Source organism: Monodelphis domestica, chromosome 4, assembly GCF_027887165.1.
Source record: "Monodelphis domestica isolate mMonDom1 chromosome 4, mMonDom1.pri, whole genome shotgun sequence".
Taxonomy (NCBI): domain Eukaryota; kingdom Metazoa; phylum Chordata; class Mammalia; order Didelphimorphia; family Didelphidae; genus Monodelphis; species Monodelphis domestica.
The window spans coordinates 288,747,920-288,773,956 of NC_077230.1; the positions used below are offsets into that span (position 1 = coordinate 288,747,920).

A 26,037-nucleotide genomic window follows, 5' to 3' on the forward strand; every position below is an offset into this window, starting at 1 on the left:
TATACAATATATATATATATATATATGTAATCTAGCTATTCAGCTTTTCTGATTCAGCAACCCAAATTCTATCACACCTTATAAGCAGTGGTTTGAGGGGAATAGAAAGGGGATGAAACAATGAATCAAACAACTTATTCATCTTTTCCATTCAGTTACTTATTATTTCCATTACATAGAACATAAAGGAATTTAATTATTAGCTTTCAACTACATTCTTAGTTGAAACAGATCATCTTCTCAAGGAGTCTAAGAGCAAAACCGTCACAACCTTATTTTATAAAATATTCTTTTATATTTTTTTAAGATGTGACTTCTCTAGGTCAGTCTACTTGGGTTTGTGCTGACTCAAAATTGATGCAAGTGCATGCTTTACAATAATATTAAACGTTGTAGAAATTTAAGTACAGATAAAACGGGTTTTTTCCCCTCTCAATTTCTTTTAAGATTTGTATATTTTGAACAAGTAAGAAGGACACAGGGCAAAGTACAAAAGGAAAACAGTCTATTCAAAGCCAAATCTCACTTTTACAGTGTGTTAACTGAGACTCTTTCATACTGTAATAGATGATATTTTAGGGGTTGTATATTGAGGGTATACTAAATAACTAATGGATCAAGTTTTGCCTACCCTCCTCCCATTTTCCTCCCTCTTCAGAACCCTTTCAGCTTCTCTTCTCCCCTTTCTTCAGTCTCCCTCAAATCACTCAGTGTGAGCTATGAGATGTCAGAAGAAATACTAGAGAAAAGGGTAAATATTTATTTGGAGAAGACAGGATGAGGGTAGAGGATAAGGTAAGAGGAGTAGGATTCCCTATTATCTACAATGAGGGTTAGGAGGATATTGAGGGAAATGGCAATTCTGTCACAAGCATGAAATAGAGCCAGTCAGAGAGATATATAAGGACCACTGTCCTTCTTCTTCTAATCAGCCAGGTCACCTCCAACTTGATTAACTCAAGTCCCAGAGATACAACTCAGCTTTCTGTATTGCATGCTTCTTCCACAATACATATTTCTTCTAATGTATGGATTATGATGATGTTCATATTGCACAAAAGACTTCCAAGTATAGAGACTAGAGGATGCTAAATATCACCAGGCATAAATTTTCAAAGAATCTTGGACACTGACAGCAATTTTAGTAATACATGTTCTTATCCCACCAACCTGTGAGGGGAGAAAGAGAGTAAAAAATATGAACCTAGGAGATGTAAAGAAACAAATACTCAATAAACCTGAGCAAAGTCTCCCCAATCTAGATCCAGTCCTTCTCATTGATGTTACTTACTTCCTGGATACCGCCTGATTAGGAGTTTTCGGAACTCATCATATAGCCAGATGACAATGGCATATGGTACTGCCACAAACCAATACTGAACACTGTAAATAAAATGGAGCCAAATCCAAGAGTCAAAATATGTCAAGAACTAGGCTTCTCAGATAAAACAGTGATGATGTTTTTAATTTCTCTCTGCCTTTTTGGCAACTTCAACAAATTCAGGTGAATGGAAAGCAGGAAAAGCTAAACTGGCCAAAAGCTGCTCTTTTCTTTTCAGAGAGGGGAATACTCAAAGATGCAGTTTCCTTCAAATCTTTCTATAGGGAATGCAGATTTGAATCCTTTTTATCTCAATGCCTCAACCTGGTGTAACCATTTTTCTATGTACCACCTCATTTCTGATCCAGACATCCACATCCTAACCCTGTCAGGTCCCTTTAACTTAAAATTCCTCAGAAAAAAAAGGCCAGGGTTTTCCTTTCCTATAGTAGGACAGATAACTCACCGAAGTGTGGTAAAACTCAGAATTGGAACACTTCCAAATCCAGAAGAGAGGATGACTGCTATGATGATTTGAGATGCAATCCCAACCCAGATGTATTTATTTCTGTATGAAACATAAATATGAACAGATTCTAAATCCACTTGGTTATTCCTCCCCTTCTCTTCCTAACATATTTGTTTTTTATTATTTGAGGTTACTACCAACCTCAAATCTCTGGGGCTCCCAATTTAGGAATCATCCTGGATATCTTGTGATCTCCCACTCCCCATATCCAACCAGCTGTCAAGGCTTATCAATTTCACTTTCATCTCTTGTATGTATTCCCTTCTCTCCTCTGACACGGCCACCACCCTGGTGCACTCTTATCATCATATGCTTGAACTATTTACCTCTCATTCAAAAAATTAAAGTGATTCCCTATCAAATATAATAATCAAATAAAATCCCTACCAAACATAAAAATTCTATTTTTGGCATTCAAAGCTTTTCATAATTCCTCTAGTATACACACAAGGGCTTTTTTGATGACCTTCATAAAAGACACTATCTCCCAACTCTGGATATTTTTACTAGATGCCCCCCACTCTGGAATGTTCTCTGTCTTCATATCTACCTCCTGGCTTCCTTCTAATTCCAGCTAAAATCCTCTACAAGGAAACTTTTCACAAATCCCTTCAATGCTAGTACCTTCTGTCTATCATTGATCTCCAGTTTATTCTATATATCTTGTTTGTATGATTGTTTGCTTGTCTCCCCCAATAGATTGTGAGCTCCTTAAGAAGGGAAAATAATTTTTTTTCTTTTCTTGGTAGCTCAATGCTTAGCAGTGAAAGCACATAGTAGGACATTTAATGCACGTTTATTGATTGTCTGAAGTCCATCAGGCTAATATGACTCAGAGCCATGTCAAACAATCTTTTACCATAGCAAGTATCCCAATATGAGTTCCTTTGATGAGCTAACAAGAGTCCTACCCTCTTTCTATGATAAGCCTCTGATAAGTACAGTCGATACCTGAAGAGACCTTGCTGGAAAATAGAATTTATCCGGGTTTTTCTGATGATCACATCTGCAATTTGCTGGACCATAACAGCAACAAAGTAAGCAGTATATCCAGTCCATTCCAAGTGATTCCTCTGATATTTTGTCTGCAAATGATCAGGAAGGGGGTTATGTGTGGAAACTTTTGGTCACTCAGTAATTTATTCTGCTTATCCTCACGTTGTACAAGTAAACTACAAGTTTACTTGTTCTTGTATCTATTGCAAAACTGATGTGTATCAGATCTACCAAACTATTACCAAAAGCAAGGATGAGTCCTGATAAAGGTCAGACTTCATCTCTTAAGAGAAATTGTACACCTAAGGGTAGTCAGTTCTGATTCAAAATTAGAGATTCCTTCCATGAGCCTCTCATCTCAAACTAACAAAATCTGTTTTAACAGAAGACAAAAATATACATCCATTTTAACAACAACAACTAGCACTTAAGGAGCATTTTAAATATTATGTCATTTGGTTCTCCCATAACCCTGTCAAATAGGCATTATTATTATTATTACCATTTTGTGGATTAGGAAACTAAGGGTCACAGAACTCAAGGAACTTTGCCTATGATAACCCAACTATCAAGTGTTTTAGGTGGGATTTTAATTCAGGTCTTCCTGACTCTTAGTCCAAAATGTGCCAATGTATCATCAAAACTCCAAAAATAGCTAATGAAGCAGCAACCAATGTCATCCATTTGTATTTAACCTGAGACCAGATGCTGTTTAATGTAGTCTTCATTTACATAGCTCAAGACAATGTGGACATTTTCATTCTGTTTTCTTCATTTTGTAGTATATTTATTACCTTCTTTGAAAAAATATTTCTATTTTTATTGTTAGTCACTTTTCTAAGAGCTTTGCCCTCTTCCCTCACTCCACCTTTGTAAAGAAAATTAGTTAAATGGAGAAAACCAGTACACTGGCCATTTGGACATTCCTCTCCAATTGTTCACCATGTCTCAAATGAACACAGAAATGTATTTCATCATCAAAGACAATGCCCTGGAAATGTACTACCATGAATATACATTCTCCTCCCTGAAAACTCCCTTTATTTATTCTACAATCATAATCAAATCAACTCTACCATTTTTCATGAATGTGGGTCAATTTATTCTTATAACCTTATATCCTCTATAGCTTTTATACTTATAGCCAATTGCTGATGTCCAAGCGAGGGAAGGTACCAAAGTGTACTTCCTACACCACAAATCATCAGTCCCTATCATGATAGAAGGTCCTTGAGGGCAGACACTAACTCTAGAATGTCTATAATAAATGCAGATTAGTGTACTGTCTGGTGCACAGTAATCACTGAACAAATGCTTGTGGGCTTTTTCACTCATTGATTCTAATAAAGTAGTCTCACTAGGACAAGTCTAAAACTTGGCATTTCAGCAATCAGGTCCAAAGGTCAATAGAATGGGAAATAAATGGGGTTAAAATTTTGATGTCTCTTACCCATTCTTGTCCATAACTATCTTCAAGGTCATTAATAGTATCATCTACCCACAATGGCCGTAAGTAAAGGAGCAGGTCAGGTCTGAATCCTTGAACTGCATAGGCAGTGAAGTAGGCAAAGAAGCCTCCCACAGATTGCAAGATTCCTACAGGAAAAAGCATATAGCAACAGGTAAGTTCAGGGCATTCTCTTTCCAATTCTCCCCAACCCCTCAAAAAAAAAAAAAGTAAGTTTCTGAATGTTTTAGGAAACAGGGACTTATAGAAAAGACCTTTGGTACAAAAGTAACAAGCATACCAATGTGTAGATAAGAGTACAAAGCCAGCTGATGATTCACAAGTCTGTCCTTCTTCTTATGGCGTGGCTTCCTGTTCATGATATCACTCTCAGCTTTCTCATAGGCCAAGGCAATGGAAGGAATCTGTGGAAGGGAAAAATGTGTGATACTCAAATCACTTACTATTACCCTGTAAGTTTTTCATCATAAACAGAGCTCTAACCATGTCTGAAATGTATGAAAAATCCAGTAGAGAAGAAAGGGAAGACTAGGAAGAGCTACTTTCCTTCTTTGTCTATGAGTTTGAATTCTATTATCCACTTAACTTTTATTCATGCTTTCCAAAGCCACATAGCTAATTTTCCCTCAACACTATTGGTTATTCTTCAGTTAGTCTCTAGTTATAAATTGTCTATGGTGGATTTAAAAACTTGGGTTCATCCAAATCCTACCACTTCTACCTCTTATTAGCTACTTACTGTGAACTTGATAAATCGTTGTGCTTCAGGTTCCAAAAATATAAAATGAAATGGAACTACATGATTTCTAATCTCCAATACCTAGATCTTTGATCCTCTGAATTAATTTAATCTTAGATGCAGAGACAATTCCTGAAAATGTGTGTCATCTTTCTCATTTTGTACTCATCAGTGTATTCACTAGACTTAGATTCTATTCCTTCCTTTATAGCAAATGAATCTATCACCTTGAAGTGGGGAAGAATTCCTTTAGCTGTACATGTAAAGGCAGTATTTTAATCTGGAAATTTGAGATCTTAGAAATCCTCTAACCATCCTTTATGGAATTAATAGACTCATTGATTAGCTAGGGATCTTTATCCTACTATATTTCTTTGACCTCTAAAATCTACCTGAGGTTCTAAACATTGGGTGGACTGTTTTGGTTCCACCTTTGATACTGATCATTACCCCCAATAAAGGGATCAGAAACTTGAGACAAAGTTATTGTACACATTTTTGGTGGGTAAGGTAGTGGTTTGAAAAGCTCAAGTCAGGATAGAATTTATCTTATTAACAATCTCTTTACATGTTATATGTCTCTTCAGGAGAAAGGAAATCCAGAAAGGTGGGGAAGATGTTCCCAAAATCAAAGGTGCTATATTTGTTTTATATTATCAATAACCCAGAAATCTACTTACGATATCAGTGCCCAAGTCAATGAACAAGATGACAATGGTACCAATGGGTAGGGGGACCCCAGCAATAATAAAGATCAGGAAAGGGCAAAGCTCAGCAATATTTTTGGTCAGGGTGAATGCAATGATTTTCTTCAAATTGTCAAAGATTAGACGACCTATGTATGAGGAGAATGGTCTAGTCAGAGAAATAGTCCTCAATGAACCCTCTGTAAAAGCATTAGAAAGGGGCCTTACTTACCTTCCTCTATTCCTGTCACAATAGAGGCAAAGTTGTCATCCAGTAAGACCATGTCTGCTGCAATTTTTGCTGCATCAGAGCCTGCAAAGCCCATGGCAATTCCAATATTAGCCTTCTTTAGGGCTGGAGAATCATTAACACCATCTCCTGTCACTGCAACAACAGCATCCTAAAAGAACACAGTAGAATTCAAAATTTTTAATCCACATACTTGAAGGAGTAGCCCAGTGATTAGGAGCACTGATAAAAATGAGAGGCTCTGGGGGGCAGCTGGGTGGCTCAGTGGATTGAGTCAGGCCTAGAGATGGGAGGTCCTAGGTTCAAATCTGGCCTCAGACACTTCCCAGCTGTGTGACCCTGGGCAAGTCACTTAACCCCCATTACCTAGCCCTTACCACTCTTCTGCCTTGGAGCCAATACACAGTATTGACTCCAAGATGGAAGGTAAGGGTTTAAAAAAAAATGAGAGGCTCTGTCTGCTACAGAAGTTAGAATAATCCTATGTTCTATAAGAGTCCTTTTTGGGAGGAAAGGATTGTTTTCCCTTGTGAAGAACTAGAGTATTAAGTCCCCAGGTAAGATCTTCTGTTTAAAAACATAGTTTGTAATGGAGATGAATAATAAAATGGCAGAACAAAGAGCGGCATCTCCAACAATACTGACAAAATATTAACCATGGCATCACATTCTTTCCTAAGACCAGCTAAACTAATTCACTCAAAGAAGTCATCATTAGAGAATAATTCAAATTATAACAAGATGAAAATTCATTCAAGTTAAGGCCATAGTATATAAATTCAATAGTGCATACTATTATGTTATAAGAAGAGAAAAACCATTTCAGAGAATCCTGAAAAGATATTTTTGAGCTAATACAGAGTGAAGAAAGCAGAACCATAATAATTTATATAATAATAGCATTATGAAGACAAACAACATTGGAAGATGTCATTAACACAATGATCAGCCACTATTCCAGTGAACTGATGATAAAGCATGATATCAACCTTCTGACAGATGTGATGGAGTCAAGGGGAAGAATGAGACATCTTTTGGACCTGACCAGTGAGTTTTATTTGATAATATAGTTTATAGTAAATGTTTGTTTTATTTTGTCTTTTTTCCCCCAATTTAAAAGGTAGAGAAAATAATTTTTCTTTAGTTAAAATTTTTAAATAGAAACAAAACAGAAGCTCTTAAGGAGTTGTTCTGTCATTGTGTTTCCAATATCTGACAATGTCTAGAACATACTAAATATTTAATGAATGCTTGTGGAATTGAATTTCCTTGAAAGAACTAGACATTTCTTTCCCCGAGTCTTGTGAGGAAACCAAAGCTATGTTTAGAGAAATAGTTTTCTATTTTGAAAAACTTTCCCCTCAGGTTCAATGGAAGTCTGAAGATATCTAACTTGAACTCAATAGGGTGTCTGTTAGTCAGTCAAGCACTTATTAAAGAACTACTATATTCTGGGCACTGTGCTATATATACATACTACTCCCCCAATCACTCACCTGTCTCTGACAGCCCTCCACAATTATCAGCTTTTGCTGGGGAGATGTCCTTGCAAAGACAATCTCACTGTGGTTTTTCAGGAGTTCATCCAGCTGCTCTGGGCTCATCTCCTTCAGCTCCATTCCACTTACCACAGCTGCCTTTGCCTCCCTAGAAGGGCCAAAGAAATGCCCAGTTAGCAAAAAGGACAGCTCTAAATGCTGAAGGACTTTCCTTGATCAAGGGAGTTTGTTATGCAACCACACTCTAAGCAGCTAGCCCTCACTTCATTAATGCTCCCTGACACTCCTGCAAAATAGAGCAGTCCATTTAAAGAGGGAGAAACAGGCAAGGGAAGGGACTCACGTTGGAGCCACTACAATGAATATTGCCAAGTCCCCTCCCTTACAGAGTGGACCCTAAAAAGTCTAGCAGTGAGAAGCAATGGTTGGATATTCCCTGTGTCTGAAATGCCCTTTCCTAGCTTCATTCCCAGTGTGTTGAAATCCTACTCATCCTTTAAAGCACAACTCAATGTTTTACCTCTTCCATGAAGAAGGCTTCCATGCTTCTTGAAACTGGTGGAGACCATTTCCTTTCTTGGACACTGTAATATGTTGTTACATATTACTTAAGTGTTCATGTATTTGTATTGAATTTAACAAATAAATGTTTATTAAGTGCTGAATGTAAGTTTAGTAGGGCCAAATGCCTGGCAACAGGGACACAAAAAGCAAAATAGAGTCTGGCTTCAAAGAATTTATATTCTCCTGGATTAGGCATTGAACTTATACCCAAAGTCACTTCAAAAGTGAAAGAGAACATAAACAACTAGGGAGACCAGGAGAGGATTCATAGGAGAGGGACCTTGAACAAAGTAAGGAATTCTAAGAAACACAGGTCAGAAGGGAGTATTGTTTTGGGTTTGGAAGACAATCTATACAAAGGCAGAAAGATGACATGTTGAATTCAGGAATGGTAGGCAGGCTAGTGTGACTGGAATGTAGCATTCATGAAAGAAAACAATATGAAATAAGTTTGGGAAGATAAGTGGAAAACAGATTGTGTAGGATTTTAAATGCCAGGCTCAGGAGTACCTATTTTATCCTGGAGACCCTTGAAGATTTTTAACCAGTGGCACTGGTCATTCGTGGGTCTTAAGAAGATTTTTCTGGATATCTACCCTTTGACCCAGCCATAGCACTGCTGGGTCTGTACCCCAAAGAGATAATGGACACAAAGACTTGTACAAAAATATTCATAGCTGCGCTCTTTGTGGTGGCCCAAAACTGGAAAACGAGGGGATGCCCATCAATTGGGGAATGGCTGAACAAACTGTGGTATATGTTGGTGATGGAGTACTATTGTGCTAAAAGGAATAATAAAGTGGAGAAGTTCCATGGAGACTGGAACAACCTCCAGGAAGTGATGCAGAGCGAGAGGAGCAGAACTAGGAGAACATTGTACACAGAGACTGATACACTGTGGTTCAATTGAACATAATGAACATCTCCATTAATGGTGGTGTAATGTCCCTGAACAACTTGCAGGGATCCAGGAGAAAAAAACACCATTCATAAGCAAAGGATAAACTATGGGAGTGGAAACACCGAGAAAAAGCAACTGCCTGAATACAGAGGTTGAGGGGACATGACAGAGGACAGACTCTAAATGAACACTCTAGTGCAAATACTATCAACAAAGCAATGGGTTCAAATCAAGAAAACATCTAATGCCCAGTGGACTTACGCGTCGGCTATGGGGGGTGGGGGTGGGGGGGAAGAAAATGATCTATGTCTTTAACGAATAATGCTTGGAAATGATCAAATAAAATATATTTTAAAAAAAAGAAGATTTTTCTGGAAGCTGTGAGGATATTTCTATTTTTCCAACAAAAAGAGAGGAAGAAGGTTCTGATACTTCTGATTGAGGACTGCACATTGGCAACCTATCATTTAACAATTATTTGACAAATATAAATTGATTTTCAATATTAAATTAATTAATAATTAATTTAATATTAAATATCACAGATTTATGTGGGATTGAGTAGTATCTCAGTTAAACTCCTGTTGCAGTTTTACCAAGGTGTCCATTGGGCATTAGGGCAGAATGGCCACAGTAGAAAGGGTTACAGAGTCAGACAGAGGAAATGTGTTTGAAACCTAGTTTTGTTTATTTGTCTGTGAGCTTGGGTTCATTTCTCCCCACTCTAGGCACCAGTTCAATTTCCCTATCAATTAAATGGGAGCAAAGGGAAGAGTAGATTGCACAAGAGATTCTTAATCCTTTTTTTTAACATCAACCTCTCTGGCATTCAGGGAAGGACTATGAATCTCTTCTCAGAATAATGGTTTTAAATGCATAACATAAAATGCATAGGATTACAAAGGAAGCCAAGTCTATTGAAATTTAGCAATAAAAAAAATTTTTTTAAGTCATGGACCAAGGGGCAGCTAGGTTATTCAGTAGATATAGAGTCAGGCCTAGAAACAAGAAGTCCTAAGTTCAAATATGGCCTCAGATACATCCTAGCTGAGTGACCATGAGCAAAACACTTAACCTCAATTGCCCTGCCCTTACCCCTCTGCCTTGGAACCAATACTTAGTACCAATTCTAAGACAGAACATAAGGGTTTTTTTAAAACATCATGTACCCCCATTTAAGAAAGAAATGATCTGTCTGTCTCTTCTATCCCCAACCTTGTCAGTTCTAATGTGGACCAAATATTGCATTAAGGATGGTACTTGGGGGATGCCTTTCCTGAATTCTTTTAAAGAAAAGGCAATGGAATGTGTATATGAGTAAATAAATAAATGATACAGCAGTAGCCTAAGGGACTGTGGTGCAAAGAGTGATGAGCCCTTCATTCTACAGATCTTTGGAAACAAAGGAGGCAGGCCCACCATCAGTCCCATTACCACTGCAGTTACCTTTTGTTAACCTGCTCCACAGGAATTTTAAGACGTTTTGCTATGTCTTCCACAGTCTCGCTGTTGGCTGAAATGATGCCCACGCTTCTGGCAATAGCTTTGGCTGTGATTGGATGATCACCCGTCACCATGATGACCTAAAAATGGGAAGAAACAGATATAACCAATGAGAATCTGACCTAGCAAAAGCAAAGGAAAAGTGAGCATGACTGATCTTGGCTGAGGAAAGAACTAGTAGAATAGACCAGTAGGCTAAAATCAATGTTGAGAACAGAATTGACATTTGGGGAAAATTTGAGGTGTTTATCTTTTTTTGCCCTAGAAAAGACAAACACCAGTAGGTTTTCCATATTATCTGCATGGGGAAAATATAATGGAATTAAATAACATGGAAAAGCCCCTGGCAAACCATACCAGTGCAAACAGTAACTGTAGTGAGGAGCTTCAATACAGAATTCATTGTGATATTTTGAAAGGAGCTAATCAACAAAAACTTAACATTGGAAAAATAAAAGGAATTGGGACTGAGGTTGGACCAGTAATTTCAATGATAAGGAAACACCCTCTACAAATTCAGATTGGCACCTTTTCAGCAACAAAATGAGTCTCAAACAACTGTAGAGTCCAAAGAAGTTATTGCTGTCCTGTCCAGGGTCACTTAGTCAGCATGGATCAGGAAAAGACTTGAGTCTATCACGTCTGAGGGACTTAAACCCAAGCCTTCCACGCTTTGAGGCCAACTCTCTATCCATTCAGTTATGATGCCTCTCAATTTTAAATAAGAAAAGGAAAAAAATGGAATTGGTAGTAGACTATTATAAAATAAAAACTTTCTCAAAGGAATTTTAGCACCTAGGAAGGATTCCAAAAGGTGGAAAAAGAAATTTTACCTTGATGCCAGCACTTCTGCATTTGATGATTGCATCAGGGACATTAGATCGAGGGGGATCGATCAATGATATCAGCCCTACAAAGCAGAGGTCAGAGGTGGGAAAGTTCATGGTCTCTGTATCAAAGGAGTAGGTATCTGGAAACTCATCTTCTGGCAGGTAGAGATGGCAGAAACCTGGAATAGATACATATGGGGAACAAGCAGGGGAAGGCATCAATGACAGGATGGAGATTAATTCAACAAAGTTCTTCTTGAATGGAAACTTGAGTCCCTTCTCTTCACCTTACTCAGAAAAGGTACAGTAAATATTTATGGGGAAAGAACATTACTCATTAGGGACAGGATAGAGTCCTTAACTTATCACAAAGATTTAATCAGTTGATAATTAGATCAAATAATCAAACTTTTAAGCTAAAAGAGAGCTTATATGATAAATAGTTCAATCTCCTCTATTTTGCACAAAAGGAAATTGAAGCCTCAACTTGAAAGTTCAGGTAGGAAAGCTCCTAAAAGTTGTCATAATTGGGTTATAAATAGAATTTTTTTAAAGCATAAACCACTCATTCAAAGGTCCAAGAATTCATGGATGGTTTTCTGCATTAGAAAATGGTGGAACCATTAATAATCAGGGATCCTTGAAGTATTTTTTAAAATAATTAAGCACCAACAATAAGTGCCTCTTTCTTGTCTTACAAACTCCAATTTTCTGAAATGGTTCTACCAGTTCAATTCCATCAATAGTGTATTGGTATTTTCATCTTCCTATGTCCCCTCCATTTGTTATTTTGCCTTTTCATCATTTTAGCCAATCTGATAATCTAATAGGTGACTTTTCTCAGAACTCTTTTGATTTCTATTTCTCTAATCAATACTGACTTACAGCATCTTTTCATATGTCTATATATATGGCTTTAATTCCTTCATCCAACAACTGTCTATTCATATCTTTTGACCATTTAAAAATTGAAAGATGGCTCTTATAAATTTGACTGTTTAATATACACACACACATTTTTTTTTTGCATTTTAAAACCCTTTCCTTCAAGAATCAATACCATGTATCAGTACCAAGAGCAGTAGGGGCTAGGCAATTGGGGTTAAGTGACTTGCCCTGGGTCAGACAGCTAGGAAGTATCTGAGGCCAGATTTGAACCCCAGGACCTCCTGTCTCTGGACTCGACTCTCAATTCACCAAGATACCCAGCTGCTCTAAGGTTACTTTAGTTAAGATTATTTTTTTCTTATATTGGCTCTGCCCACTCATAAACAATATTTCTCTAATTTTTTAAAACCGGACTTTGTGTAAAAAGGGTTTTATAATTATGTTCATGCAGTTCCTGGGTTTGCTTTGGCAGACATGGTACCAAGTATTTTATTCTAGGTTATTTTGTATCCCCGATCATTTTGAATGGGGTGTCTATCTCTTCTTATAGGTCTGTTAGTGATATATAAAAATGCTAATGATTTATGTGAATTTTATATCTAGCTACTTAGCTAAAATTGATTGTTTCAAATAACTTTAGTTGAATCTCTAGGATGTTCCACATATTCCATTTTTAACATTTGTGAAGAGACAGTTTTATTACCACTTTGCCCAATATGATCCTCTATCCTTTGATTTCTTTTTCTTCTCTTATTAGTATTCCTAGCCATTTCTAATATTACATAATATTGATGATAATGGGCACCCTTGTTTTATTCCTGATATTATTGGAAAGACTTCTAGCATATCCATTACAAAAAATATTTGCTGATGATTTTAGGGAGATGCTTTCTATAATTTTTTAATCCATTTATAACTGCTTTCCATTGTTTAAAAGGAATGAGCATTATATCTTGTCCAAGGATTTCTTTTTTTAACATCTACTGATATAATCATTTTTTACTTTTGTTATTAATAATTGATGTTGGTAGTTTTTCTCATATTGAACCATTCCTACATTCCTGTTATGAATCCTGTTTGGTCACAACTTATCTTTGTGATATAGTGGTGTTCTCATAGCTAGTATTTTATTTAGAATTTTTGCATACATATTCATTAATGAAATTGGTTCCAATAACCTTTAGGAAAAAATACTATATATTCATTTCCTTCTCTTGGCAACAACTTCTACTGTTTTTAACAAACCTGTCGTGTATTTTCTCAGCTTAAATCCTTTAAGGAATAACTACTGGCCCCTTCTCTGTCACCACTTTGGGCCAACTCACCCAAAACTCTCTCCCCTAAGCCTCCCAGCAACATGTAAGCAGTTTGGAAGGCTTCTCTTGCACTTTCATCAAGAGGCTGCTCCTGGCCATTGAACATAATGGTGCTACATTTCTCTAGGATCGCCTCAGGAGCTCCTTTCATCACCAAGAGGAAGCGTTTGTCATCTGTCTCATGGATAGAGAGCTGGGAGGAAGAAAATAAGTAAATGTGTTAAATGAGGCATGTCACTGTTACTGTCACTTCTAAGAAACCTGAAGATCTTCCACAAATAGCAACAAATTAAGAAAAGGAAAATCATCTCTTAATACTTTGTATGCTTGTTCTCCTTACGGAGGAAACAGGATCATAATGATGCCCTCTGTGGGCATTCAAGCCTCCTCCACTGAAAGGATCATAGATTTAGAGCTGGAAGGACCTTAGAGACCAGATGATCCAGGCTCCTCTTTTTATAGATGAAAGATCTGAAGCCCAGCAAGGTTCAATGACTTGCCTCACTCGAGTCTCACAAATAGTAAATGATAGAGGTATCATTTGAATCCAAGACTTCTCACTGAACAGTCAGAACTTTCTTCTAGGACATGCTATTCAAACGCAGGGTGATCTCTAAGATCCCTTGGTGCCTCCCATCAGAAAGGGAGATCCAGACTTATGCCCCAACCTAAAGCTGCATCTGGGTTTTCATATAAGAAATCAACAGACCCAAACTGAAGTGGGGTTCCTCTGAAGAGGAAGCAAGGTCCTTTTATGTTTGGGGAGGTGGCACAAATTTCACTGAATTTCACTCAGGGCAGGATTATCTACTAGTCTTCATAGCAGCAATATTCATCTACTTTCTGGATTCAAATCTAGTCTCAGACACTTCCTAGCTATGTGATCCTGGGCAAGTCACTTAACCCCCACTGCCTATTACCTACTGCTCTTCTGCCTTGGAATCTATCTCAGTATTAACACTAAGACAGAGGCAAGTTTTTAAATTTTAAAGTATGTTTATATGGGAAGAGGGCTATTGTTCAGCCATTTAGTATTTATGACCCCATTTGAAGTTCTTGACAAAGATGCTGGAGAATTGCCATTATTCTTCTCCAGCTCATTTCACAGATGAAGTAACTGAAGCAAAAAAGAATTAAGTGACTTGCCCAGGGTCACACAGCTAATACCTGTGTAAGGCCAGATTTGAACTCAGGATGACTTCCACTAACACCAGACCCTACCCACACTCTATACTTTTGAGACACCCAGCTGCCTAAGGTTGGATAGAGAAGGGAATTTTTTACTTTATGGACCAATTCTGCTTTGCTCCAAACTGAGCAAGAAAGCCACCACTGGATTTCTCACACACTACCAGGCCCCCCCCCCCCCAAAACTTTTGGGCTGTGAAGAGTGGCTTTTTATTCTAATCTCAATTCAATTCTATTTCCATGAAGGAGATAGAGGCAGTCAGCCCTTGGACACTCTTGCTACTAGGATAAGTTTGTACAGTACTAGCAAAGAAGACCCCACAAATTCCTAGAAATTCAACCCTATGGAATGGAATAAAATTGAGAACCTCCCTGGTTTGCCCACATGTTAGAAAGGACATTTGGTGAAGGTTTAACTTTAAAAGACTGCCTGCCCTCTGATCCAACATACCACTGCCAGAGATAATAAGGAAAAATACTTGTACAAAAGATATTTATAGCCATGATCTTTGTGGTGGCAAAAAATTGGAAAATGAGGGCGTGTGCATCAATTGGGGAATGACTGAACAAACTGTGATGGAATACTATTGGGCTGAAAGAAATGATAAACTAGAGGATTTCTATATGAACTGGAAAGACCTCCAGGAATTGATGCAGAGTGAAAGGAGCAGAACCAGGAGAACATTGTACACAGAGATTCATACATCAAGGCACAATCAAATGTAATAGACTTTTCTACTACAAACAATGCAATGATTCAGGACAATTCCGAGGGATTTATGAGAAGGAACGCTGTCCACATCCAGAGAAAGAATTGTGGGAGTAGAAATGCAGAAGAAAAACATATGATTGATCACATGGTTCAATGGGTATACGATTGGGGATGTAGACTCTAAATGATCACTCTATTGCAAATATTAATAATATGGAAATAGGTCTTGATCAATGATGCACGTAAAACCCAGTGGAATTACTCATTAGCTACGGGGGGGTGGGGGGAGACATGAATCATGTAACCATAAAAAATATTCTTAATTAAGTTTTTAAAAAGATGTGGGGGGACTTGTTCTGCTTTAGAATTTGTAAACCTCAAAATTCCTTAGACTTATAAATGTTGGAAATTTCACCATTGGGATATTTCATACTTGGAAAATTTCTTACTGATAGTCTATTGGAATGGGAACCCCATTGGCATGGGAGGTTCCTTCTCTTCCCTTCTTAAGATTACTTTAGGACAGAAACCCTTTGCTGAACAATGGAAAGGACTTTGACCTATGCTTAAGCATAGAACAGGAATTTCTTTGAGTCTTGATTGATTTTAGAATTGATACAATGGAGATACTTGGAATAAATCTCCACCCTATTCAGTCCTAACAGGATTGAGTAAGGGCTGCAGCCTAGATCAAAATTTAATTATTCCAATCTCTACCATACTCAAGTTAACAGGATTTAGAAAGGGCTGTAGCAAAGGAGTATAGATTTAATCATTTGAAAAATATGACCTTCAACAGACATGTGCAAAAGCCAGAAACCTCTGGGCGGTCCTGGGTTAAGCGAGAGCCTCCATTGACAGGGAAATTGATGAAGAGTGATTGGTAGATGTGAGGACTGAGGGGAGGCAACTTGGATGGTGTCCTTAAAGATAGGAGGGGCTGGAGACTCGGGGGAGAGGATTGAGTTTTTGGTGGGTGTGGTTCCTGGTCTCGGAGGAAGCTTGCTCTGAAGGAAGCTGAAGGTGGGGGCCTCTGAGACTGTTTCTCCATTTTTGGACACGTGAGTAATAGGGACTGATCTCCTTTCTTTGCCCCAGCTATCTAAGGGCTTGGGCCTTTTGGCCCAGCCTAAACAGAAGGGGTATTTAAGCCCTATTCCCTTCTCTCCCCTTTCTCTCTCTATATATATCTCTAATTCCTTTCTTGCTCCTATTGTAATTAAACTCCAAAAAAGGCTGACGGCTGACTTGAGTTTTTCATTTAGGAATTACATAGCTGATTCCTTGGCGACCTTAAATTAATATATATCAGTCTTTTAAAGTGATTCCCTTGTAACAAATTTTGAGGATAGCGGTCTTTATATCACAATATACTCAATAAATATTTATTGATTTGAAAAAAATAAAATAGAAATAGGTTTTAAAAAATGATACATGTATAACCCAGTGGAATTGTCAGCTCCAGGAGGGGGAAGGAAAGAGGGGTGGGAAAAATCATGAATCATGTAACCATGGAAAAATATCATAAATAAACAATTTTAAAATGAAAAAAGAAATAAGATCCCTGGTCATGAGGGAAAAAAAACCTACCTGGAATTTATTTAGGGAGTTAAAAGGGATTTCAGCCACTTTTTTGTTTCTTTTTCTTCTTTCAATCACATCTCCCATAATGACTTCTGAAAACTTAAGGAGGGCAGTTTCTGAGGCATCTCCCATCACAATTTTCTAAAGATTTTTTTTCAAAAAAAGAAGCAAATCAAATTATAATCACAGTCTGACTATTAATGGCATTTAAAACTAACCTGTATTTATTGAATTCTTACTGTGGGTGTGCTTAAGTGCAATTTCTAAGGAATCTCCCATCACTATTTTCTGTGGATTTTTCAAAAACAAGACTAAAATAAATTATAACCAGGCTGGTATTCCATGGCATTTAAGATTAATCTGCAAGTATTTATTAACTACCAGAGGCTTAAGTATTGGGGAGTACTATGTTGAATGGAAGTGAATAGTGTTGTCTAGACAACAGTTTGTAGAAAGTTTGTAGAAAGGTTAAGATCACCAAGAGCCAAAGTAGTTAGGGTGGGAAAAGTTTTTTCTCATGGATCATTTGAGCTAAGCCTTGAAATACCAGAAAGGATAAGTGGAGAAAATGAAGGGAGGAGGGGGGGGGGGCAAAAATATAGATGAATCAAAGGAAAAAAAGCATGGCATATTACTAATCAATACTGAAAAAAGAAATCACAAGCCTTATTAAACTAGGAAACAGGAGACAGGTTTAGATAGAGTACAGTGAGAACATATTACAGATGGACTTAAAAAACAGAATTTAGAAAATATAATAGATTAAGTAATGAGTCCTTGAAGAGTGAACAAAGGAGCAGGAATAAAAGAAAATTGTTTAATGAGAATAAATCTAGCAGTTGGATTAGAACAAGAAGCTAAAGTCCAGCAGCCCAATTAGGTGGCTGCGATAGCAATCTACTTAAAAGCTGATCATGGCAGAACCCAAAAAGTTAGGTGAATGACATTTTAAAGGGGGATACAGTCATGCTATGGGTATTGGAAATTAAAGAATTTCAAAGACAACCCAAATTTTGGACTTCAGTGGTAGGAATAATGTGACTTTAATAAATATGAAAGTTGATAGAGGACACTGTCTCTATCAACTTTGGGAGTGTTTGGGAAGACCAAGAGGGAGTAGGAATAAGAGTAACAATAGCTAGCATTTCTATAGAGCATTAAGTTCAACTTTAAAAACAGAAAGAGACCAAGACAGGGAGGAGCTAGTTGGCTCCATGGATTGAGAGCCAGGTCTAGAGATGGGAGGTCCTGGGTTCAAATTTGACCTCAGACACTTTCTAGCTATGTGACCCTGGCAAGTCACTTAACCCCCATTGCCTAGCTCTTACTACTCTTCTGCCTTGGAACCAATACCAGAATGTAAAGGTTGAAAAAAAAAAGAGCACTAGTGTAAGTTATCTGCAAACCTGATTTTTTTCTCATCTCCTATCATTTACCATCCAATTTCTTTGTCTGGATAAGTTTTAGCATTTCTTCTTTCAATTTCCTCTTTCATAATTTAAAAAAAAAAAAGGATTAAACTAAGTGATCTCTAAAGTTCTTAAAACTCTTAAGAAAAGCAAAAGACCTAAGCTTTATTTTAGTCATGTCATTTTCAGGGTAGGTGCCAGAGAGACCACTAAATGGTAATGTCTAGTAAGCATTTATTTGGAGGATATAGGATTGGAACTTGGGTCAGAGAAGACTGAATATCAAGATTTGGATGTTCATTCCATTTTGATAAGAGTTGAGAGTTGTAGCTAAGGGAAAAGGAAGAGAAGTACAAATGCCCAAGGGCAAAACTTTGGAAAAATACCCAAATAGCAGAAGAGAAACTAAGCAGTTTCAGTGTGCTAGCAACATTCACAGATCCAATGTACACTGGAGGAGAAAAATAACTCTAGCATTGATCTGATTAACTGATACCTTTATTTTGTGACTAGACCTATGAGGGTATTGGTATAGGGAACTCTACCAGTCTACTACCTACCAATCATATCAGCACCAGTTACTCTATGTCCTACTCAATAAATACTGTGTATTGATTCTAAGGCAGAAGAATGGTAAGGGCTAGGCAATGGAGGTTAAGTGACTTGTCCAAGGTCACATAGCTAGAAAGTGAAGCCATATTTGAACCAAAGACATCCTCTCTCTAGACCTAACTCTATCCAGTGAGCCATATGGCTAGTGTTCTTTCTGTATTTTTAAATCTAGGACATTCAATTCAATTTAGGGTCTCAGATATTTCTAAATGATTTAATAAAAGATATAATGGAAAATTTCCTTTTTATAACTACTTGGTAAGCAAGGTTAAGAAAAACAAACTATATAAAACCATATTCATTTATGATTGTCATTCTTCTATGAGAAGCTTCATTTGTTCCCTGTGCCCTTCCTAACCCTTCTCTAACCTACCTACCTATCCCTTTCTGGCTGATTACACTTCCTTTAGCAGTGTTGTTACTAAATTGGACTGCTTAATGCTCCCCTGAAACAGCAATCTCCCATGCTCTTCCCTTTGCACAGGTCTCCCAAGTCTGAGACCCAAACTCTCCTCAACTCTGCCTGTTACCTTTTGTTTCCTGCCATTTTCAGCCACTCGTTATGAGTTTTCTCTATTTCTCCAGTTGCTAGTGCATCCAACTGAATTATTTTCCCAAATAGGGAATAAGTGCTTAACATATGCTGAATTCAATGGTTAGATTTCCATGGTCTTTCAACATTGGTAAGCAAGATCTTAATTCTCCCTTTAACAAAATATTTAAAGCAGTATTCTAGCTTATAGCCAGTAGGAGCCATAATAGACTTCAGCCTGGTTCAGATTTATAGTTGTTCAGTCGTTTTAATCTTGTCTGACTCTTCATTCTGGACATCGGTCCATGAAGTTTTCTTTTCAAAAGATACTGGAGTAGTTTGTCATTTCCTTTCTTTAGTGGCAAGTTTCTGAGGCTGGATTTGATCCCAGGTCTTACAGACTACAAGCCAAATACTCTTTCCATGGCACCATCTAGCTATTTTGTTCAAACTTCTACAACACAATAACAAGTCAGTATTTGGTTTTTCCCATGACTCTACAAAGCAAAGTCAGATGTAGCTTTCTTACTAGATAACACACTGACAATTCAAACTTACTCTGGCATATTCTAACTTCTTCCCATCATATTAAGTGGCACCTCAGCAGAATAGGACAGAAGACCCTAAGATAGCCTGGAGAGGGTCTTTGCCATCACACCCAGATGAGCAGAAGCCCTACCTTCATGATGGAGACATTTTCCTGCCCTGCCCCAAACTCAGCTCGGTTGCACAGTGTTACAATGTTCAATAAGGAGGCCCAGGTTGCAGAACTTTGATCAAAGCTCTGGGCTGGAAAGCAAGAGAAAAAAATGATGTAGTATATAGCAGTCTGCTGGAGGAGAGAGAGGGTGAGTTTGTATGGCCACAGGGTCCAAACAGGTCTCAGAAGCAGCCTGCTCATCCTCTCAGGGTTGGCATAAGTTCCTATGCTCAGTCCAACACCCTCATGATGGCTCCCAGAGCCTCACCTTTCTGATCTTCACTTGTATCAGCCCGATAGATCTGGTTGTCAAACCACAGATGGGCCACAGTCATTCTGTTCTGGGTTAAGGTCCCAGTCTTGTCAGAGCAGATGATGGAGGTGGAGCCCAGAGTTTCCACTGCTTCCAGGTTCTTCACCAGACAGTTCTTCTTGGCCATCCGTTTTGCTGTCAATGATAGACTCACCTACAAGTGAAAGGAAAGAAATAGAAATCCTTGACAATCAGAATGATAGAAAACCATCAGCTTGATCATTCCATAGAAAACACTTTGACCTGTCTTTATGAATACCTATGTTAAACAAGTGACTAGATAAATATGGGGAGAAATAAAGTCATCAGTTATGTAGTTTTGATAGTTTATTGACTGAATGATGCCAGGAGACTTTTCCTTTTAAAGAAACCTAATTGTGGCTCTTTCCTCTTTTGAATGAAGTGATCCACAATGACCAAGTTTCAGTGGAATGATTATCAAGTCAGCATCATATGGGGGAAAAAATAACCATTTGATCTTGGGTCAGTCTGGGTAAGGGAGCTGTCTGGAAAGTCAAAGTGAACATCCTAAAACCCTCATCTCATCCCCTGGGTCTTCAAGGAACTATTATTACACTCTTAAACACTGGACATATTAAAGTCTATTGGTTCTCTGTGGAACTCATATCTTAAAGACACTCTAGAGTTCAGCATCTTTTACTCTTCAGTTTACAGGTCAGCTTCAGATAGATATTCAGATAGAGGCTGCTTTATAATTTGAAGTTAACTCTTTTGGGTCTCTCAACTTAATTCCAGATGAGACTAGAACAGACAAATTTACACGCAAGTTTACTTACAGGTCTCCTGAAAAGGAAGATTTGTACCTCATGATCTTGGATTCTAATATTGAAATGTTTCTTAAGTAATCCTATTTGTTCCTCCAACACTCAACCTGTGTAAGACTTTCAAGTATCACCTCCAGTGGGGAAAGTATTCCACTCTAAAACATTGAAATCTTGTAATTTGCCAGCTTGTGCAGGGACTAGGAAATTCTATGATGTTGAAATAAGGATCAAATCAGAGAGATCACATCGTGGACTTACAGTGACAGCAGCCACCAGGCCCTCTGGCACATTGGCCAAAATGATGCCAATCAGGAAGATGACAGCATCCAGGACCCGATATTTCATGCATATTGCAATGATGAAGAACACGATACCAATAGAAACAGCCACCCCTGCCACAATGTGGACAAAGTGTTCAATTTCTATGGCAATTGGTGTCTTCTCCTGCCCAACTGATGAAGCCAGTGAGGCAATTCTTCCAATGATGGTACGGTCACCTGTGTTGATAACCATGCCAGTTGCAGTTCCTGCAAGGAAAGTATGTGGATGATTTTCCAGGAAGTCTTGCCTATAAGGGGTCAGACTACTTGGACCTCTATCTTCACATTCCAGGTTAACATGATGGCCAGGTAGTCATTGCCTTGATTTAAAGAACTGCATGATATGAAATCAAGAGTTAGCATACTTGGTACAACTGTCATTTTGGTTTTCCTTTGGGTGGGGAGGCAAACTTGTACAGAGGAGTGAGAAAGAGACCACTAAGTAGAAGCCAAGCAGAAGGGGCTTTAATTTTTATGTAATGTTTCCTATATTTATGGCATCAGACCTACCTTCCAGGCAAGTTGTAGAGTAAAAGCCAATGTTCTTTGTCTCCAAAGGATTCTCATGGGTAAAATGACAAGAGCGCAACTGAGGCTCTGATTCCCCAGTAAGAGATGAATTATCTACCTGTGAATGAATTCAATTCAGATGAACAAATATCTACTATATGCAAGTTATAGTACAAAGCACTCAAGTTCTAAAAACAAAAATGAAATCTCAACCTTGAAAAACCTTACTTTCTAATGGGAAGGTGGGTGTTGGGAAGGGTAAAAGAAATAACCTGTATTTGGTTAAGTAAATACAAAGTTTATATTAAATAATATAAACTAATTTCATGAAGGCAAAGTTGAGCAAAGTCTAGAATTGGGTATTTTGGCTATCTTTACAATTGGTTTTAATCCTGTTGAGTATAGGTTACAAAGACTAAAACCAGATACAATCATCCTTAGAGGGAACTACATCCAATGCTTACTTTACACCCTTGGGAGTCTAGGATCCTAATATCAGCAGGAATCTGGTCTCCACCTTTAATCTCTACAATATCTCCTACAACCAGCTCCTCTGCAGGAATCTCCTTCTTTTCTCCATCTCTGATGACCAAAGCTTTCTGGGAAATTAAAATAAAAAAGAAAATTCTATATTGGTTCCTTCTTTTGGATTACATGTTCAATAACAGGAAACTTCAGCTATATTAGCAAGACTAATTTAAGAATTGTAAAATGCTTCACCTATTTTATCTCATTTGATTCTCACAACCACCCTAAAAGGTGGCTGCTACTATAAGTCCTCCTTTTTCCTAGAAGAGGAACCAGTGATTAATTGACTTGGCCAGAGTTACAATTTAGTGTTTGAGGTAGGATTTGAAATCAGGTTTTGTTGGCTCCAAGTTCAAAACTTATCTACTGTCACCTCACAAAAGTGATTAGATCTTGGGCCATGAAGGCCTCTAAGTGTTATAGTACACAGAGGGACCAAAAAAGAAGATTTAGAGTAGGTTTCAGGCTTGAGAGAGAGAACAGTAACCTATGATAGCTATAGTCTAAGGAGTATCTCAGCTTGAACAGTGAAGAAATAAACCAAAACAGAATCTTGGATTTAAAGCTCTAACAAATCTTAGAATCCAGTGAGTACAGTGTCCTCTTTATACAGAACACAGAGGTCCAGAAAAAGTAAAATGACTGCCCTAAGATCATGCAGCCAGGAAGTATATGAAATAGTAGGATTTTAAGCTAATCCAAGTCCAATGCCTGACCCCTAATGCCAGGTTGTCTTTATGTGATAAAAGAACCCATAATTGCCCCCAGTGATGAGCAGGATTCTTTCCATCTTTACACAGGGAAGAGAGCTCACTCCTTTGCCCCTTCCCCAATTAAATTTGGCAGCTCCTTTGGCTATCATGAAGAAAAAGTGGTCAGTTTCCAACACAGAAAACCTGTCATTCTATTCAACAGGAAGGCTATTTAGGCTAAGCCATTTTGCAGGCCTTCTGGTGGCATCATCAATAGATGCAGACAAAGAGTTGGGGAAGAGAAAAGTGGTAAAGTGAGCACAGACTCATCACCCCAGGTGGATACAATCACTCTCTGACCTAGAAAATAGCTCATTAAAGGTTACTGTCTAAACCCCTCAGGTGACACTTTGAGTGAGTCAGCAACAAACCAGGGAGAACCAGGTGAAGACTTAGAAGTAGCAACAAGAAGTACTTACCATGACATAGGTCAAAGGTGTTTTAAAAGCTACTTACCCTAGGAATCATTTTGCTGATGCTGCCAATGATGTTGGTGCTTTTTGCCTCTTGGTAATAAGCAAACATCCCAGTGAGGATGACCACCAGGACAAGCACAATACCTAAAAAAAGCTTGAAAAACAGGAAAGGGGGCTGTTCTCAAAATGAACCAGGTGTCTTAAGATGAGAAAGAAGCTCCACCTACAAGTTAGGTACACATGTGTTTGTACTTAGGTCACCAGGGAATCATTTCATATATTTTGGTTGCCAAGCTTGATGAGTCTTCTAAAGGTTTCCCTAAATGCTTCACTTAAATTAATAAAGGAAGCAGGATAGACAAGTTAGAACCCCAGCATAGTACATATTGACAGAGAACCATCAGGAACTCATGTCAGTTTCTTATTTTATCTCTGTAGAGTAGGAACACCAGCCATCAGTAGATCCCCTCCCCTACCTCCTATCTTACAGATGTTGCTGGATCTTCCTAAACTCACCACATTCAAGTGGCAGAATTGGGATTGGATTCCCTATTTCTTTATCAGTCCAGTACTCTGGCTATGAAAACCCTTAGCCTCTGGTTCCCTCTTATGATAGAGAAGGCAATGACAAAACCATTACAGGAAGCCTTTTAGGTACTTACATTGTCCATGGAAGCAGAATTGTCCTTGGTAAATTCAATCACGTAGGCAATGAAACACAGGATAGCCCCTGCCCACAAGAGGCTGGAGAATCCACCCACCATTTGTTTGAGGAATTTGATGATTTCTGGAGTGTCTTTGAATGGAGTGAGGACATTGAGGCCATCACGAGTCAAGATCTCTGCAGCTCTTGTGCTACTGAGACCCTGCAAAGACGAGGCAGGAAATGTAGGTGTTAATGAGTGACTGGACATTCTTAGCCTTGTGGATGTAGGAGGTTAGGGGGCAGGAGGGATTCTTGTATTTGGAATAAACATACTGGATTTGTGAAGCTCCTAGTGTCTTATAGCTTTTACCTTTGAATCTCTGTTTTTCTTTTTCAGAGCAAGGAAAAGACCAATTCAAATTTCCCAAAAAGCTATCCTGCCTATATAAAGAGGAATAAATAGCTTTTCTTGGGTTAAGAGTAAGGATTAACTGAGAAGAGATCATAAACAAGTTGACTGTAGCTCTAGAGTCAAGGGATCTGGGTTCAGATCTTGCCTCTGATACATACTATCTTTGTGGCCTTGGCCAATTTACAATCTTCCTCGTCCTCAGCCTTCTCTTCTGCATAGGTAAGTAGACTGGGATAAAAGATCACTGATGTCCTTTAACTCTAACTCAAATCCTATACCCATATAAACAAGTGATCCATCAGGTTTTCTTCTGAGTTTCTACCCCCAGTTCTTTCCCTCGGGATGCAGATAGCATTCTTCCTCATAAGTCCCTTGGGACTGAAGGGACAAAATTGGGAAGAATCAGGTAGCCTTTCTTATTAAGCCACTAAACAAACACACCAGTGGCTCTAGCTTTACTTGCTACTATGAATTACTGACTCTAAAGTGTTTCCTACCTTTCCTCACTCCTCTAATAATCAGAGGGGCAAGCCCTTGATGTTGGTCTGTCTTACTCAGCGACTTACTTGGATGATATTTGTTTCATACTTTTCTTCTAATTTCTTAGTGCTGAGTTTGTGGTCATCCTAAAAACCAAAGGGAAAAAAAAAGATAAACCACGTGAAAGAAATACCTCTTAAAATAAAGTGCCAGCTTACCACTCTTCTGCCTTGGAACCAATACTTAGCTATTGATTCTAAGACAGAAAGGAAGGGTTTTTTAAATAAAATAAAATAAATGACAGGGTTTCTCACTAAACATTGGAAGAATGCATCACAACTGAATTCAGTTCATTAGAATCCCTGAATTGGAAAGGGCTTTGAAAGTCATTGATGATCTAGGTTTAAGTCCTGATTCAAATTCCTAATGGATGTGTAATTATGTCTTGTGCTAATCAGTTACCTTTTCCTAGAACCAGACAACTAAAAGTTTAGGGTTAGCAATAAATCTCATCTGCAAAGATTAGAGGTATTTCTAAAACTGGGAATTCCCTCCTTGAATTTCAAAACACCCTATCCCATCCCACCCTCTAGAATTGTTCCCATTTTAAAGGAGAATAAACAAAAATTCAAGAGTTTCTGTATTAGT

General features: G+C 38.1%; 1 protein-coding gene across 1 annotated transcript; it reads right to left on the reverse strand.

Annotated features, from left to right (window-relative positions):
• Positions 1 to 68: 68 nt before the first annotated feature.
• LOC100022999 (potassium-transporting ATPase alpha chain 2-like) lies at positions 69 to 24,757 on the reverse strand. Its single transcript, XM_007495178.3, has 20 exons — positions 24,514 to 24,757; positions 23,892 to 24,005; positions 22,620 to 22,754; positions 22,156 to 22,273; positions 21,584 to 21,852; positions 20,496 to 20,694; positions 20,207 to 20,316; positions 16,981 to 17,115; positions 13,500 to 13,683; positions 11,290 to 11,465; positions 10,400 to 10,536; positions 7,486 to 7,636; positions 5,972 to 6,140; positions 5,734 to 5,888; positions 4,595 to 4,718; positions 4,297 to 4,442; positions 2,802 to 2,935; positions 1,788 to 1,889; positions 1,292 to 1,383; positions 69 to 1,170 (listed from the first exon to the last, which is right to left on the reverse strand). Exons 1-20 carry the CDS (start codon positions 24,613 to 24,615, stop codon positions 1,142 to 1,144), a joined length of 2,781 nt encoding a protein of 926 aa, XP_007495240.3. The 5' UTR covers positions 24,616 to 24,757; the 3' UTR covers positions 69 to 1,141.
• Positions 24,758 to 26,037: the final 1,280 nt, after the last annotated feature.

What these genes read in the sequence shown, in the direction of transcription:
- LOC100022999 (XM_007495178.3), bottom strand. Translation starts at nt 24,615, where the DNA reads ATGGTGGGTGGATTCTCCAGCCTCTTGTGGGCAGGGGCTATCCTGTGT. An exon ending in ACTCCCTAAATAAATTCCAG is followed by an intron (nt 13,684 to 16,980) that starts GTAGGTTTTTTT and finishes TCTTCCTCCCAG; the next exon opens with CTCTCTATCCATGAGACAGA. An exon ending in TGTGACAGGAATAGAGGAAG is followed by an intron (nt 5,889 to 5,971) that starts GTAAGTAAGGCC and finishes CCTCATACATAG; the next exon opens with GTCGTCTAATCTTTGACAAT.